The sequence below is a fragment of the Camelina sativa genome, chromosome 14 (genome assembly GCF_000633955.1).
Source record: "Camelina sativa cultivar DH55 chromosome 14, Cs, whole genome shotgun sequence".
NCBI lineage: Eukaryota > Viridiplantae > Streptophyta > Magnoliopsida > Brassicales > Brassicaceae > Camelina > Camelina sativa.
Window position 1 is genome coordinate 12,900,490 of NC_025698.1, and position 13,611 is coordinate 12,914,100.

The window sequence follows — 13,611 nt, forward strand, 5'->3', positions numbered from 1 at the left end:
TTTACCTACTAAGGTGTCTAATTCACATGTATACCCATTTTCTAAGTGACTCTTGAGTTTTGTTTTGTATTTTGTGTTGGTTTCGCCCAGGATATGGTTGTGTTTAAACCACAAATTCCAAATCAGCAGCAGCAGCAGCAACAACAACAGCTCCAACAACAACAGCAGATCCACCAGCAGCAGCAGCAGCAACAACAACAACACCACCAACAGCAACAGATGCCACAACTCCAGCAACAACAACAACAGCACCAGCAGCAACAGATGCCACAACTCCAGCAGCAGCAGCAGCAGCATCAATTGTCGCAGCTCCAACATCATCAGCAGCAGCAGCAACAACAACAACAGCAGCAACAGCAGCAGCATCAGTTGACACAGCTTCAACACCATCATCAGCAGCAACAGCAGCAGACATCTCCCCTGAACCAGATGCAGCAACAGACTTCGCCACTGAATCAGATGCAGCAGCAGCAGCAGCCTCAACAGATGGTAATGGGTAGTCAAGCTTTTGCTCAACCCCCAGGTAGATCACAACAAAGTGGTTCAGGGCAGCCTAACATGCCAGGAGCTGGCTTCATGGGATAAATAAAATGATTCATCATCTTCAGTGCTAATTAGATTCATCATAACTACAATGATTTCTTTCTTCTTTGGTCAACTAGATTTTAAACTGTTAAGTTGTCCTCTCTCTCTCTCTCTGTTCTCTTGAGCCTGAAAATGACATATCCCTGTCATGGGTCTGACCATTAGCTACGGCACCCAAAAAACTATTTTGTTTTTTATCACCCAAACTACTTTGTTTCTTACTTTTGATAAATAGAAGAAAAAAGAAGTGGATGGTTTCTATTTTGTTTGTGGTGTCGACAAGCTGCTCCGATCTTTTTTATCTGATTGACAACAAGTAAATAAAGGATCAAAACCATTTCAGATTGAACTCTGTGTTTGTTTGCAGGTATGAAAGATACAATTCATGTCAATAATTCTATCTATCTATATTTTTTAATACCCCTTGTAAAGGTTTACGGTAAAAATATACCATTTTTTTCCCCCAACAAATATACACCTTGAACCTTTTTGCCGTAAAAAAAATAACAAATATACACCTTTTTAGAACTGCATATTGCATTAGAAAACTATTAAATCAAAATTACACTATTGAACTAGGATTTATGATTATCTTAAACATAAAAAGTATCACCACAAAGCAATTTTCATTTTTCCATATTCCAGTTGTCATTGATAATTTGCTCACACCAAACACTATCTCTACTGGTTCAAGTCTTGGCACAAAAATGCTTATCATGTCGTAGGTGTTTTGTCTGTTTGTTTGTTTCTTTTCTTGTCTTTGAAACAGATCTTGTTTTGTTTTAGTACCGATAAAGTCAATAAAGTCATAAGTATAATTTGGAACAATCTTACTGTTTGATCATAACAATCTTTGAATATCCCTAAATAGATTGACAAAACTATTTGATAAGTTGTTGCTGTCTAGAAACAAAAAGAAGGAAAACTTAAAATTATTGATTTACAGATTGATAAGACGTAGTAACTACGACGCGCACTAAATCGAAATCGACTGCTTTTATTTTTGAAATCAAAGACAACAAACATGACTTCTCTTCTCCACTCTTAGCTAAAAGCTCTCGTTCATTGTCCGAATCGAGGTAAGTTCCTTGAGAGAGGTGGAGTGGAGGGGTCCCATTCACGTGGCACATAAAAATTTGATGAAACTTGTACCAATTCGAAGCCATTATGATACGATTCATCGCACCCGTAGATCTTTCTTCATCGAATCATGGGGAAACAATATATAACCAAAGGCCCTTTTCTTAAAAGATGAGAGAGTGAAAGCAAGAAAATGCCAGCACTCAACTTTTTCTATGGTTTTTAAAGAAGAATTCTCATAAGCTTAGACTTGTGAGTAATGCACCATTAAGTGGGATATGTAAAAAGCAAAGATGCAAATTTGATTATAGTACTCCTTCCGTTTCATAATATAGAATGTTTAGAGAAGTTTTTTTGTTTCATAATATAAGATGTTTTCAAGTTTCCATGTAACTTTCAGATTAGTTTAATATTTTATATTATGTAGTTTGGTTTGTGATTGGTTAAACTTTTTTAAAGTGTTTATTTCTTAATTTGCGTGGTTTACTCAAAACATCTTATATTTTGAAACGGAGGAAGTACATACGGAGGGAGTACAGGAAAAACTGAAAAAGCTGATTTTCAAATTTTCCTACTTTTTTATATAGGGAACCGAGATTGTCTAAATAGGGACACTTTAATTCTTTTTTTGTGGGTGGGTTGTTGGGCTACATAACTCTTTTTATTTTCTATTCGCTATTTAGCTTCGAATTCTGCTAATAATTCATATTCAATTTGGTAAGTGAATTACTTATAACAATGGTAAATGTCACAAATTAATACCGTAAGGAAGAGTTCAATTATACTTAAAGTGCTAAATGTTTGAGATTATGACGGATTCTCTTTTGTTGGTTGCGTTTTACCCTTTTGATGTTATAGTGCTATAATCAATCATAGCACTATATGACAAACGTAAATGGTAAGAAACTAATGTTGGCAATATGATACAGACAGAAGAAAATTACAAAAATATTGGTCGACATAAAATATTAATAGAAAATCCCACGTTGGTTAATTACTTATAATTGTTTATAGTATTATCATTATGGTACCAAAATTTTTATGATAGTTTTCAATTTTTTTAAAAATACTTGGATTTGACAGTTTTACACGTTTCAAAAATTTGATCAACTTCTCAACTTTTATATGATCACAGTGCGGAAAAATTAAAGTTCCTTTACATGAGCATCCGACATAAAAAATAAGCCGGGAAAAAAAAAGAAAAGGCCAACAAGTGACATTAATTTAAATTTAGGTAAGATCTTAAAGAAAAATTCCTTCAAATTTTTTATTTACAAATATAAAAACTCAAAAACAGTACTTAAAAGCTCAGAGTTGTCCACATTTTTAGGGAAATTGAGATCGTCTCACTACACTGCAAACAAAAAACATACACAATGGTCTCTACTTCTCCGGTTTCTCCTTCTAAGGTATTTCTCCATACATCATTCACCTTCTCATTCTTTACTTTTTGTTTCTGTTTTATTCTTTCTTTTTCGTATAAGTTGATTTGTGTTTGTAGGAAACTGACCAGAAGTCCGGCGAGAAATGGACGGGGGGAGATCCAACACGGCCAGCCAAGTGGTGGTACTCCACCTTCCACACTGTCACCGCCATGATCGGCGCGGGAGTCCTTAGCCTCCCTTATGCTATGGCTTACCTTGGATGGTACTCCTCTCTTCAATCATATTACCAACCTTTTATGCCCTAAATTATGTTTTTATGTTTGCATTTCAAGCGAACCTAATTGACAAAGAGCAAACAAAAGACTTACTTTGTTTGCCACTAATTGTTTAAAATGAACACATGCAAGTAAATGGAAATTCACACTTCTAATCTTTCTACTAACATGTTTTTTTTAAAATCCGTATATATTTTCGTTACTTTAACCTGTTATAATGAACTAGTTGCAATTAAATTGAGATATAAGAAGATTCATAGAACAGGCAAAAAAGTTAAAGCAAAGTGCTTTTTCTTTTTTGTTGGTTTGTAAAAAAAATGATGTGATGTATGGTGAAAACAGGGGACCAGGGACGTTGGTGTTGGCAATGACATGGGGACTGACCTTAAACACGATGTGGCAAATGGTGCAGCTCCATGAGTGCGTACCAGGAACCCGGTTTGACCGGTATATCGATCTAGGCCGATACGCTTTTGGTCCCAAACTCGGCCCCTGGATCGTGCTTCCGCAGCAGCTCATCGTCCAGGTCGGCTGCAACATCGTGTACATGGTTACAGGAGGCAAGTGCTTGAAGCAGTTTGTGGATATCACGTGCTCCACCTGCACTCCGGTACGACAGTCGTACTGGATCCTCGGCTTCGGTGGAGTCCACTTCATCCTCTCCCAGCTTCCTAACTTCAACTCTGTCGCCGGAGTTTCCTTGGCTGCCGCCGTCATGTCCCTCTGGTCACTCTCACCACCTTATCTCCAATATTATTTTACCATATTGATGCGATACATATTAAATTTGTTAGTACATTTTTTTTTCAGTTTTGGAATAATATATTTTAGTAACAAAACTGTTATAACACAATACAAAACACAAACTTTTAGAACTATAGTACCATTTTGTTTTTATCAACTTCAGAACACTATATATACCAAAAGCCAAAATAATTGGACTAGAGTTATTTGATATATTATATCTTCAAAGGCTTATACCCATGTTCCTACAAGCCAAATATCATTTAGTCCAGTTTGTATTTGAAATTAATGTGGATCTTCTGAAAACAAAAATTATTAACTAGGTCAAGACTGATGAGACTTTGTGAAATTTGTTATGTACGTATTGTAGCTACTCGACAATAGCGTGGGGAGGAAGTATCGCACATGGAAGAATGCCAGACGTGAGCTACGATTACAAGGCCACGAATCCGAGTGACTTCACGTTCCGAGTCTTTAACGCCTTGGGTCAGATCTCCTTTGCTTTCGCCGGCCACGCTGTGGCTCTAGAGATTCAAGCCACGATGCCTTCCACTCCCGAGAGACCATCAAAAGTGCCCATGTGGCAAGGCGTGGTGGGAGCTTACTTGGTCAACGCCATTTGCTATTTTCCGGTGGCTCTAATCTGCTATTGGGCCTTTGGTCAAGACGTAGACGACAATGTGCTGATGAATTTACAGAGACCAGCCTGGCTCATTGCTACTGCTAACCTCATGGTTGTTGTTCACGTTATTGGTAGCTACCAAGTGTTTGCTATGCCTGTTTTTGATCTTTTGGAGAGGATGATGGTTAACAAATTTGGTTTTAAGCATGGAGTTGTTCTGAGGTTTTTCACTCGGACTACTTATGTTGGTAAGACTTTACTTCTTGTTCATCATAATATATATAGTAAGTGTGTCTATTTATAAATTGAATCTTTGTGATTGGAACTTCAGCATTTACATTGTTTGTTGGAGTGAGCTTCCCATTCTTTGGAGACCTTCTAGGGTTCTTTGGAGGATTTGGTTTTGCACCTACTTCCTTCTTCGTAAGTCCACTTTCTCTTCTTTCATTATAAGATGTATCATTAGACTATATTATAGTTCAGTGTTATGAAGATAACAATCGATGATGACGATGCAGCTCCCTAGTATAATGTGGCTTATCATCAAGAAACCAAAGAGATTCAGCATGACCTGGTTCATCAATTGGGTAAGCATCTATACTTGCATCTTTATTTTCATTCATGTATATAATGAAAATGAACTATGTCTACTGTCTAGGGAATTGATCATATATTATCTTGGGCAGATCTCCATTTTCGTAGGAGTGTTCATAATGCTGGCGTCAACAATTGGAGGACTGAGGAACATCATCGCAGATTCTTCTACTTATAGTTTCTATGCTTAATGATTAGATCTTAATTATATATGTATACACTAAGTTATTGATCATTGGATCATCTAATTATAAAAGTGTAGGAATAAAATCATCTAAAATGGTCGTCCGAATCGAGTTAGAGAGAGATAATGTATAATTTGCTACCTATATTCAATAAAGACATCTTACTATTTTCCGAGCTCTTCGATGCCATCATCCACAGTTCCACACTTATCCTAATCTTTCACCGTATATATCTTCCAATAATTTTGGTTTCTAAATGAAACCATATATTGTTTAATCAAATTCCTGCTTACTGTTGTTACCTATTATATGGGGTTCGCTTCAAATGCATTAACATAAAACTTCAAAATCCACATGATTCCGAAAAAGAACAAGACATTACCAAAACTTTATTGAAGTCAGGTGGCTGTTTCAGCCCATATCAATATTTTCACTGTAAGACAATCTTGGAGATTTGTTTTGTAATCACTAGTGTAAACGTTTAATATCAAAAGATTAAATATCTAAGAAACTATGGCTGGTGACATTCTTCGTCGTCATCTCTCCCTATAAACCTGCATTTATTTTTCAGGAGAACAATTCTAGAGTAAGAGACGGAAGACTATTGACAAAATGAATATAAGAAATATATTAGGATTCAGAATTATACCATAAAGAAGCATTAAGCCTCAATAGAAGTAAGATACGATTGGATGCCAAAAATGATGAAAAGCATTCCACCAGAAAGAGCAACCTGAAACAACATTAGACCACTCAGCGTTTTAACTTATGATGAGTCTTATACCTCAAATGTAGAAAGGGATAATGAGAAATACTTACTATTCGTTCGGATATCTGAGACGCTAAGCTCTTTCCTCCAATCACAGCAGCAGTGGTGCACAAAAATTGTGCCCTGTATAAACCACAAGATAAGTCAGCTAAACATATTGTGATGCAAACACAAAACAAGACGGATGTAAAAAGTTTTACAGTGAAACTTACACAACTCCGCCAAGGACCACTCCGAGTGGATTTTCATCTGCAGCCAAACCAATTGTCGCAAGCTAGACAAAAGAGTTCTGGTGATTGGTGAGCATGTGAAACATTTAGATTGAATCAATCGAGTAAGCAAAAAGGTACCTGACTCTTGTCACCCCATTCTCCAAAGAAGNTCAGGAGAACAATTCTAGAGTAAGAGACGGAAGACTATTGACAAAATGAATATAAGAAATATATTAGGATTCAGAATTATACCATAAAGAAGCATTAAGCCTCAATAGAAGTAAGATACGATTGGATGCCAAAAATGATGAAAAGCATTCCACCAGAAAGAGCAACCTGAAACAACATTAGACCACTCAGCGTTTTAACTTATGATGAGTCTTATACCTCAAATGTAGAAAGGGATAATGAGAAATACTTACTATTCGTTCGGATATCTGAGACGCTAAGCTCTTTCCTCCAATCACAGCAGCAGTGGTGCACAAAAATTGTGCCCTGTATAAACCACAAGATAAGTCAGCTAAACATATTGTGATGCAAACACAAAACAAGACGGATGTAAAAAGTTTTACAGTGAAACTTACACAACTCCGCCAAGGACCACTCCGAGTGGATTTTCATCTGCAGCCAAACCAATTGTCGCAAGCTAGACAAAAGAGTTCTGGTGATTGGTGAGCATGTGAAACATTTAGATTGAATCAATCGAGTAAGCAAAAAGGTACCTGACTCTTGTCACCCCATTCTCCAAAGAAGTTAATCGAAAACGCCTGCAAGAAGAAAAGGGGGAATATGAAACTAATCCAGAAAAGTTTACTGCTTTTGTGAGCAAAAATTTCTGAGAGGATCTTTTATATACCTTGAGAAAAATTGGAGAGAAGAATTGTGTCAGGAACGGCCTTTTCTGCTTTTTGTTTTCATCTTCAATCTACAAAGACAACAAATGGTTTTGAAAACTTAGCACAGATACTTCGCATTCGCAGTCTGTGATCTTTATTGTTTTAGCTCCATACCTTACTGCTGTCTTTTGTAGTTTTACCAGTAGCTTTCAAATCAGCATCCTATAATCAAACACAAGAAAGTCAAACCAAAAAATACATTTATCTGAACGTGATAGTGACATGCAGAAAGAGGAAACAAACCAGTTCGGCTTCGACTTCAGCCAATTCTTCGGAACCCCTGCGAATAAAGTAGAATCAGATACCCTGAATTTCTAAGATGTATATCGTGTCCTTATATGACATCAAGGTGAGGAATTATTACCCTCCTCCTTGTTTAAAACCGTCCCACAAAGACCAAAGTCCAAAACCAAAGAACAACAACGTTGTAATATGATGTGTCCATTTGCGTGAGATCTGCAAGTGAGGGTTTGAATCCGCATTTAGTAATAGATTGGGAAACTTCATCATGGAAAAGTCTTATATTCAAACTACAAAACAGAGTTCAAGCAATAAGCCATTCCACTATACCAGATTTGGAGCAGCCCATCCAAGAGTAGCAGAGAGGATAGTCATAACCTAAGAATTAGCAAAGACATGAGCTTCTAAATCCAGGAGAAAATTCACTAAAGACAATAGTTAAAAAGAGAAAAACTTACAATCAAAGCGGATAGACAACCAGCCAACACAAGTCTCCTAGGATAACGCATCGCTAAAATCTGATTTAAGGAAAAGAGATCATAAGCTTTTTGCAAGTCAAGATAACAACAGAAGTATCATACACCATCATCAAGAAGACTGTTAAAGATTCAAAACAAGCAAAACAATACGAAATTGAATGGCAATACAAAACCAAAAGGATTTGGGATTCGTTTCGTCACTGCCCCCTTCCAAAATTGTTTCAAAGAAGAATCAAAAACTAAACTTTAAATAGAAAAAAAGCAATTGAATTGTTGTTCTTCCAACTCAAACAAAGTTTACAGAACTATTAACGAAGGAAGAGGGAACAAACACAACACTTACAGCAGCAGCGAAAAACGTCTTGTCACCAATCTCAGAGACAAACGTCATAGCGAGTGACTTGGTAAAACCCTAACAAAACCCATCAATCGTAAAACCACACAATTAGCTTCCACAACAAAATCCCAAAGACCAACAACAAAATCTAGAAACAGATATCTTTTTTAAACTCTACCTGCAAAACCGAGCTCATGGCTGCCGAATTGAAATCGACAGCGAATCAGCTATATTCACAGGAAAACAAAAAAACCGAAACTTTCGAGACGACGACCGACGGAATAATCTATCGCCGGGAAGAAGAAGCTAGTAGTCGCCGAGAGAGAGAGAGAGAGAGAAACAGAGACGACCAACAACACACGCTGAAGGCGATATAAAAGGTGAATCCTTTATTGGGGAATTTTAGATATGAATTTGATTCTGATTCAATAACCCTTAAGATTGTGCCACGTGGATTAATAAACAACCAACGGATTTTGATGTGTGGGTTCTACAAAACCAATCTCACTTGGAGTTTGGAGTTATAGAGAAGAAGTGAATGCTAATATTAATTAGTTCCCTACGGTTTGCGTCACCCACTGCTGCTCTCGAGGGTTGACTGGTTCAAACGCTGTGGTTATGGTTGCGGTTGCTGAAAATTACGGAATCGGGTAATTATGGTTTCAAGCGTTATTAAACGTTTTGAACGAGTGGTTTAGCAGTTTAAAATTGGTGCGTTTTCGGAAGGTTTACGACTGGTTGACCAGCGGGTGCAATAGCGGTTGGAACATAATAAATATGATATCTAATATATAAATGTTTAAAAACACCAAAATTTTTATTAAACTTGATTTATAATTAAAATTTATTAAAATAATAATTATTCAAAAAAAAATTCATATTGAAATACTTATTCCTTTATGCATTTGGCTTTTCAACAAAAATTTAAGCAAGTAATTTGATAAATGACAAAACATATGCTTTAGATCGTAGATTTTTTCTCTTTTCTCTTAGATCGTGGGTCAGTAGTTGCATCGGTAGGAATGGTCAAGTGAGAGTTGAGAAGAGTCACTAGTGATTTGTTTTAATATTTTTCACAAATAATCTTATTTTCTTAAATTTCTGATGAAATATTATATTTATTTAGATTTTTTTTGAACTTATGTGCGATGTGCCGTTAAATTTACATCAAATTTTTCAGGTTATTGTTAATTGAAATATTATTTTTTTCTAATTGTTTATTTTATAATCTCTGCAAACGTATCCGTAATTCATTTTCTTCCATCCTTAATGAGTAAAATGGTTAGATAGAAAATATAACAAACAAAAAAATTCATTATCATTGATTTCTTTTAAGTTTTTTTTACAAAAAAAAAAATTCTAATCGCAATCACTCGCAACCGCAAACGTTTGCGGGAAACAGCTTTTGAAATTCAGTGGTTTGAAGCGGTTGGAAGCGATTAGGAGCGATTGGAAGCAATTTGTACGATTGGTTCTAATCGCTAGCAACCGCTACCACTCGTAAATACAATATTTGCGGGAGGTAGCGGAAAAACCAGTCATCACTTCAGTCTCATAAGCTAAACGATAAGATTTTTTACTGCACTCGTATATTTTATACCGTCGCGATCTCACGATTGAGACGTCACATTGGAGAATATTATTTACTCAATATAGCTAATCCAACTAATCCTTTTTCAATTTGGTTTTATATCCTACTAGTTGTTTTTAATACAAAATTCTTAGAAATAAATTGACTGATTTCTTATTGGAGAATGAATTGATTCCCCTCTCACACCTAATCTGATTGAGCCAACTGTGTACTTATTTCAACTTGTAGTAGGTTTTATCTAATTTTAAAATTATATTTAAAAAATAGTGGCGATATTTGTATCTATCTGTATATTAAAAAAATATATAAATCTGAAGGTATCGTACTATCATATGATCAGATTTGAAAACAACGTTGCTAAAATCAAACAGGTCAAACTGAATTTAGAAGTGTCATTACGATTAGGATTAGAATTTAGAAAAAGGCAGCAAAGTTATGTGTGGACTCAAGGGCTCAAGTAAAAAAGGCTAAATAAGAGTTACACACCGGCCCATGAATTCAGTTTCTTCAGGTCAGCATACTGATTCCTCCACATCGTAATTCTATGCTAACAACACACAACTGTTAATATGATATGCATATCTATGTTTGTTTCTGTTGTTGTCAGAATGCATATGTAATGTATTGGCTTTTTAAACTTTCTTATGTATATATCGTTTAATAGTAGCGTATAATTTTTATATACGTAGGGTGCATAGAAATTGAAATGGGTGAGCTGTTAAATTGAAAGTCATTAACAAAAGCTAAGGATAAAGGTCATTGGCAAATTTGTCAAGTGAGGCTTATGTGAAACTCAAAAGTGGCGGGCTTTTAAAAATAAAGGGTGATTTAGATTCTTTAAAACAACAACAATCTCCACACTAACCGCATTGAGATCATAAAACAAGTTTATTTAAACCTTCCCACTTAAAGACGATGAAGAAACCTCCTCTTCCTCTTAAACCATTTATCTAATCTTGTATTAATTCTTCTTCCAAGTAGATACTACTTACTTATATAAATCTCCTCGAAATCTGCAAAAACACCATAGACACAGCTTTGTCTTTGTTTAATTAAAAGAAGCTTTTGTCTCATTTCTCCTTCCCCACCAAACCACACTTTTGTCTTCTCTCTTTTAATAACCTCTTTCACTTCATCTTCTCCACTGTTAACGGTCCGAAACTAAAACAATGTCTTCTCACCGTTCCTTACTCTTCTTCATCTTCTTCTTTCTCACTTCACATTCTTCTGTTTTGTCCAGAATCTTGCTAGAGACCTCCGTAACCACAACGTCTCTACTCAATGTCGCCGACTCCATTCACCAAACTAAGAATCCGTCGTCGTTTAAGCTGAACCAGCAAGAAGAACAGATTCAATCGCCTTTTAGCTTGAAACTTCATTCACGAGCTTCTGTCCGAGGAGGAGTTGAACACTCAGACTACAAGTCACTCACACTAGCCAGACTAGACCGCGACACAGCTAGAGTCAAATCTCTCGTAACACGTTTAGATCTAGCCTTAAACAACATATCCAAAGCAGATCTCAAGCCCGTTACCACAATGTACACCACGGACCAGGAAGATATCGAAGCTCCTTTAATCTCCGGCACGACTCAAGGAAGCGGCGAGTACTTCACACGCGTCGGAATAGGTAACCCGGCGCGTGAAGTTTACATGGTGCTCGACACTGGAAGTGACGTGAACTGGCTACAGTGCTCCCCTTGCGCTGACTGTTACCACCAAACCGAACCAATCTTCGAGCCAGCCTCTTCCTCTTCTTACCAACCTCTCTCTTGCGAGACTTCACAGTGCAAAGCCCTTGAAGTCTCGGAATGCAGAAACGCCACGTGTCTCTACGAGGTTTCTTACGGTGACGGTTTTTACACCGTCGGAGATTTCGCCACCGAGACTCTCACAATCGGGTCAACTTCAGTTCAAAACGTCGCTGTCGGATGCGGACACAGCAACGAAGGGTTGTTCGTCGGCGCCGCTGGTTTGCTCGGTCTAGGCGGCGGTTTGCTAGCTCTACCGTCGCAGCTCAACACGTCGTCGTTTTCGTACTGCCTCGTTGACCGTGACTCAGACTCGGCTTCGACGGTTGAGTTCGGTACGTCTCTCCCTCGTGACGCCGTCGAAGCTCCGTTGCTACGTAACCACCAGCTCGACACGTTTTACTACGTAGGTCTCACCGGAATAAGCGTCGGCGGCGAGTTGCTTCAGATTCCTCAGTCATCTTTCGAGATGGACGAGTCAGGAAGCGGCGGGATAATCATCGACTCGGGAACCGCCGTGACTCGTCTCCAGACCGGAATCTACAACTCGCTCAGAGACTCGTTCCTGAAAGGGACGTCGGACTTGGAGAAAGCAAACGGCGTCGCAATGTTCGACACGTGTTACAATCTATCAACCAAGACGACGATTGAAGTCCCGACGGTGGCTTTTCACTTTCCCGGTGGGAAGATGTTGGCTTTGCCGGCTAAGAACTACATGATTCCGGTTGACTCGGTGGGGACATTTTGTCTCGCGTTTGCACCGACGGCGAGTTCGTTAGCGATCATCGGCAACGTGCAACAACAAGGGACACGTGTCACTTTCGATTTGGCTAATTCTCTCATTGGATTCTCGTCTAATAAATGCTAAAGCTATAGACGTACTAGTAGTTTTTTTTAAGATGAGTGTGACAATGAAAAATGAAAAGTCACTTTTAAGTTAAATTAGAGAGTACTGTCTTCTGTCGTCTGGTTTTGTTTGGTTTCTTGTACTTTTGTTGCATAGAGTGGAAAAAAAGATGGAATTTGTTTAGTTAATTTCATAATTAACGAGTGGGTGTGGTGTGGCTAATACAATGAAATGAATCTTGAGGGGCCTCGTTACATGGCATCTGAGACGTATGAATGAATTACGTGGAGCCACAGTACTCGTAGTGTTGATAACTAAGCCCAAATACATGATACACAAATTAATAAAATCTTTGAAATACAAATAAACGAATGCTTGAAAAGTCCCTAGTAGGCTAATACTAATCGCGAAACAAAGATAAACTGAGGTCACCTTATCCTCTAATTTTCTTTAGTGATTATTAAAAGTACCAACTTTCTTTCTATATTATAAATCTTAAAATATTTGTATGATTTAAATTAAATTATTAATTAGTTGGTTTTAAATATGGTCAATACAAATTCATGTTTAGTGATTTTCTTCTAAGCACATTAATAGACTCTAATCATTCTAATTAAATTTTTTTTTTTTTGGATATGTTTTAAAGAGTAACATGATGGCACAAAGATATGTTTTTCATCAAAAAAAGAAAAAAAGAAAGAAAACATGACACAAAGACTCAAAGACTCAAAGACTCAAAGACTCAAAGAGAGGTGGCGGAGTCATGGTGCCACCACTTGCCATCACACAACAAATGAAGTGGCAGCAATGGGTTCAATCATACTGTCCTTAAAAAAAGCTTTCTTTCTCCTTTCTTTCTATGTCAACCTTTTACTTTCTCCCTTTGTTCATCCAAAAGTACCAACAACACTCTTTTTACTTTTCCAGTTTTATGCTAGAAATAAAACCTTATGCCATCAGAACAGATAACCTGGACAATTTCAAACGTTTTTGAACAAACACACTTGAAGAGTATGTAAG

The 13,611-nt window shown here is 37.1% G+C and overlaps 4 protein-coding genes across 6 annotated transcripts in view; 3 read left to right on the forward strand and 1 right to left on the reverse strand.

Annotated features, from left to right (window-relative positions):
* LOC104743533 (mediator of RNA polymerase II transcription subunit 25-like) overlaps positions 1-693 on the forward strand; it is a 6,528-nt gene extending 5,835 nt beyond the window's left edge. Inside the window, exons 13-14 of the mRNA XM_010464601.1 lie at positions 14-15; positions 47-693. Coding sequence (XP_010462903.1) covers positions 14-15; positions 47-585 — 541 coding nt within the window. The 3' untranslated portion in view covers positions 586-693. The remainder of the gene's footprint in view (positions 1-13; positions 16-46) is intronic.
* Positions 2,871-5,645, forward strand: LOC104741247 (lysine histidine transporter-like 6). 3 transcript variants are annotated; one of them, XM_010462048.2, is made up of 8 exons: positions 2,871-2,899; positions 2,996-3,074; positions 3,167-3,312; positions 3,668-4,051; positions 4,440-4,939; positions 5,023-5,114; positions 5,210-5,278; positions 5,378-5,645. In XM_010462048.2, exons 2-8 carry the CDS (start codon positions 3,042-3,044, stop codon positions 5,474-5,476), a joined length of 1,323 nt encoding a protein of 440 aa, XP_010460350.1. In that variant the 5' UTR covers positions 2,871-2,899; positions 2,996-3,041; the 3' UTR covers positions 5,477-5,645. The 3 variants fall into 3 exon arrangements, with proteins under 3 accessions (XP_010460350.1, XP_010460349.1, XP_010460351.1); XM_010462047.2 differs by lacking the exon at positions 2,871-2,899 and having other exon boundaries at positions 2,920-3,074; XM_010462049.2 differs by lacking the exon at positions 2,871-2,899 and having other exon boundaries at positions 2,920-3,074; positions 3,179-3,312.
* LOC104741246 (GDT1-like protein 4) lies at positions 5,801-8,776 on the reverse strand. The gene is made up of 13 exons (XM_010462046.2): positions 8,582-8,776; positions 8,410-8,478; positions 8,046-8,105; positions 7,918-7,965; positions 7,712-7,803; positions 7,591-7,627; positions 7,462-7,509; positions 7,308-7,376; positions 7,174-7,218; positions 7,036-7,097; positions 6,874-6,946; positions 6,704-6,787; positions 5,801-6,024 (listed from the first exon to the last, which is right to left on the reverse strand). The coding sequence occupies exons 1-12, from the start codon at positions 8,597-8,599 to the stop codon at positions 6,716-6,718; spliced, it is 693 nt and encodes a 230-aa protein (XP_010460348.1). The 5' UTR covers positions 8,600-8,776; the 3' UTR covers positions 5,801-6,024; positions 6,704-6,715.
* LOC104741245 (protein ASPARTIC PROTEASE IN GUARD CELL 1-like) lies at positions 10,847-12,791 on the forward strand. Its single transcript, XM_010462045.2, has one exon. The coding sequence runs from the start codon at positions 11,164-11,166 to the stop codon at positions 12,610-12,612; it is 1,449 nt and encodes a 482-aa protein (XP_010460347.1). The 5' UTR covers positions 10,847-11,163; the 3' UTR covers positions 12,613-12,791.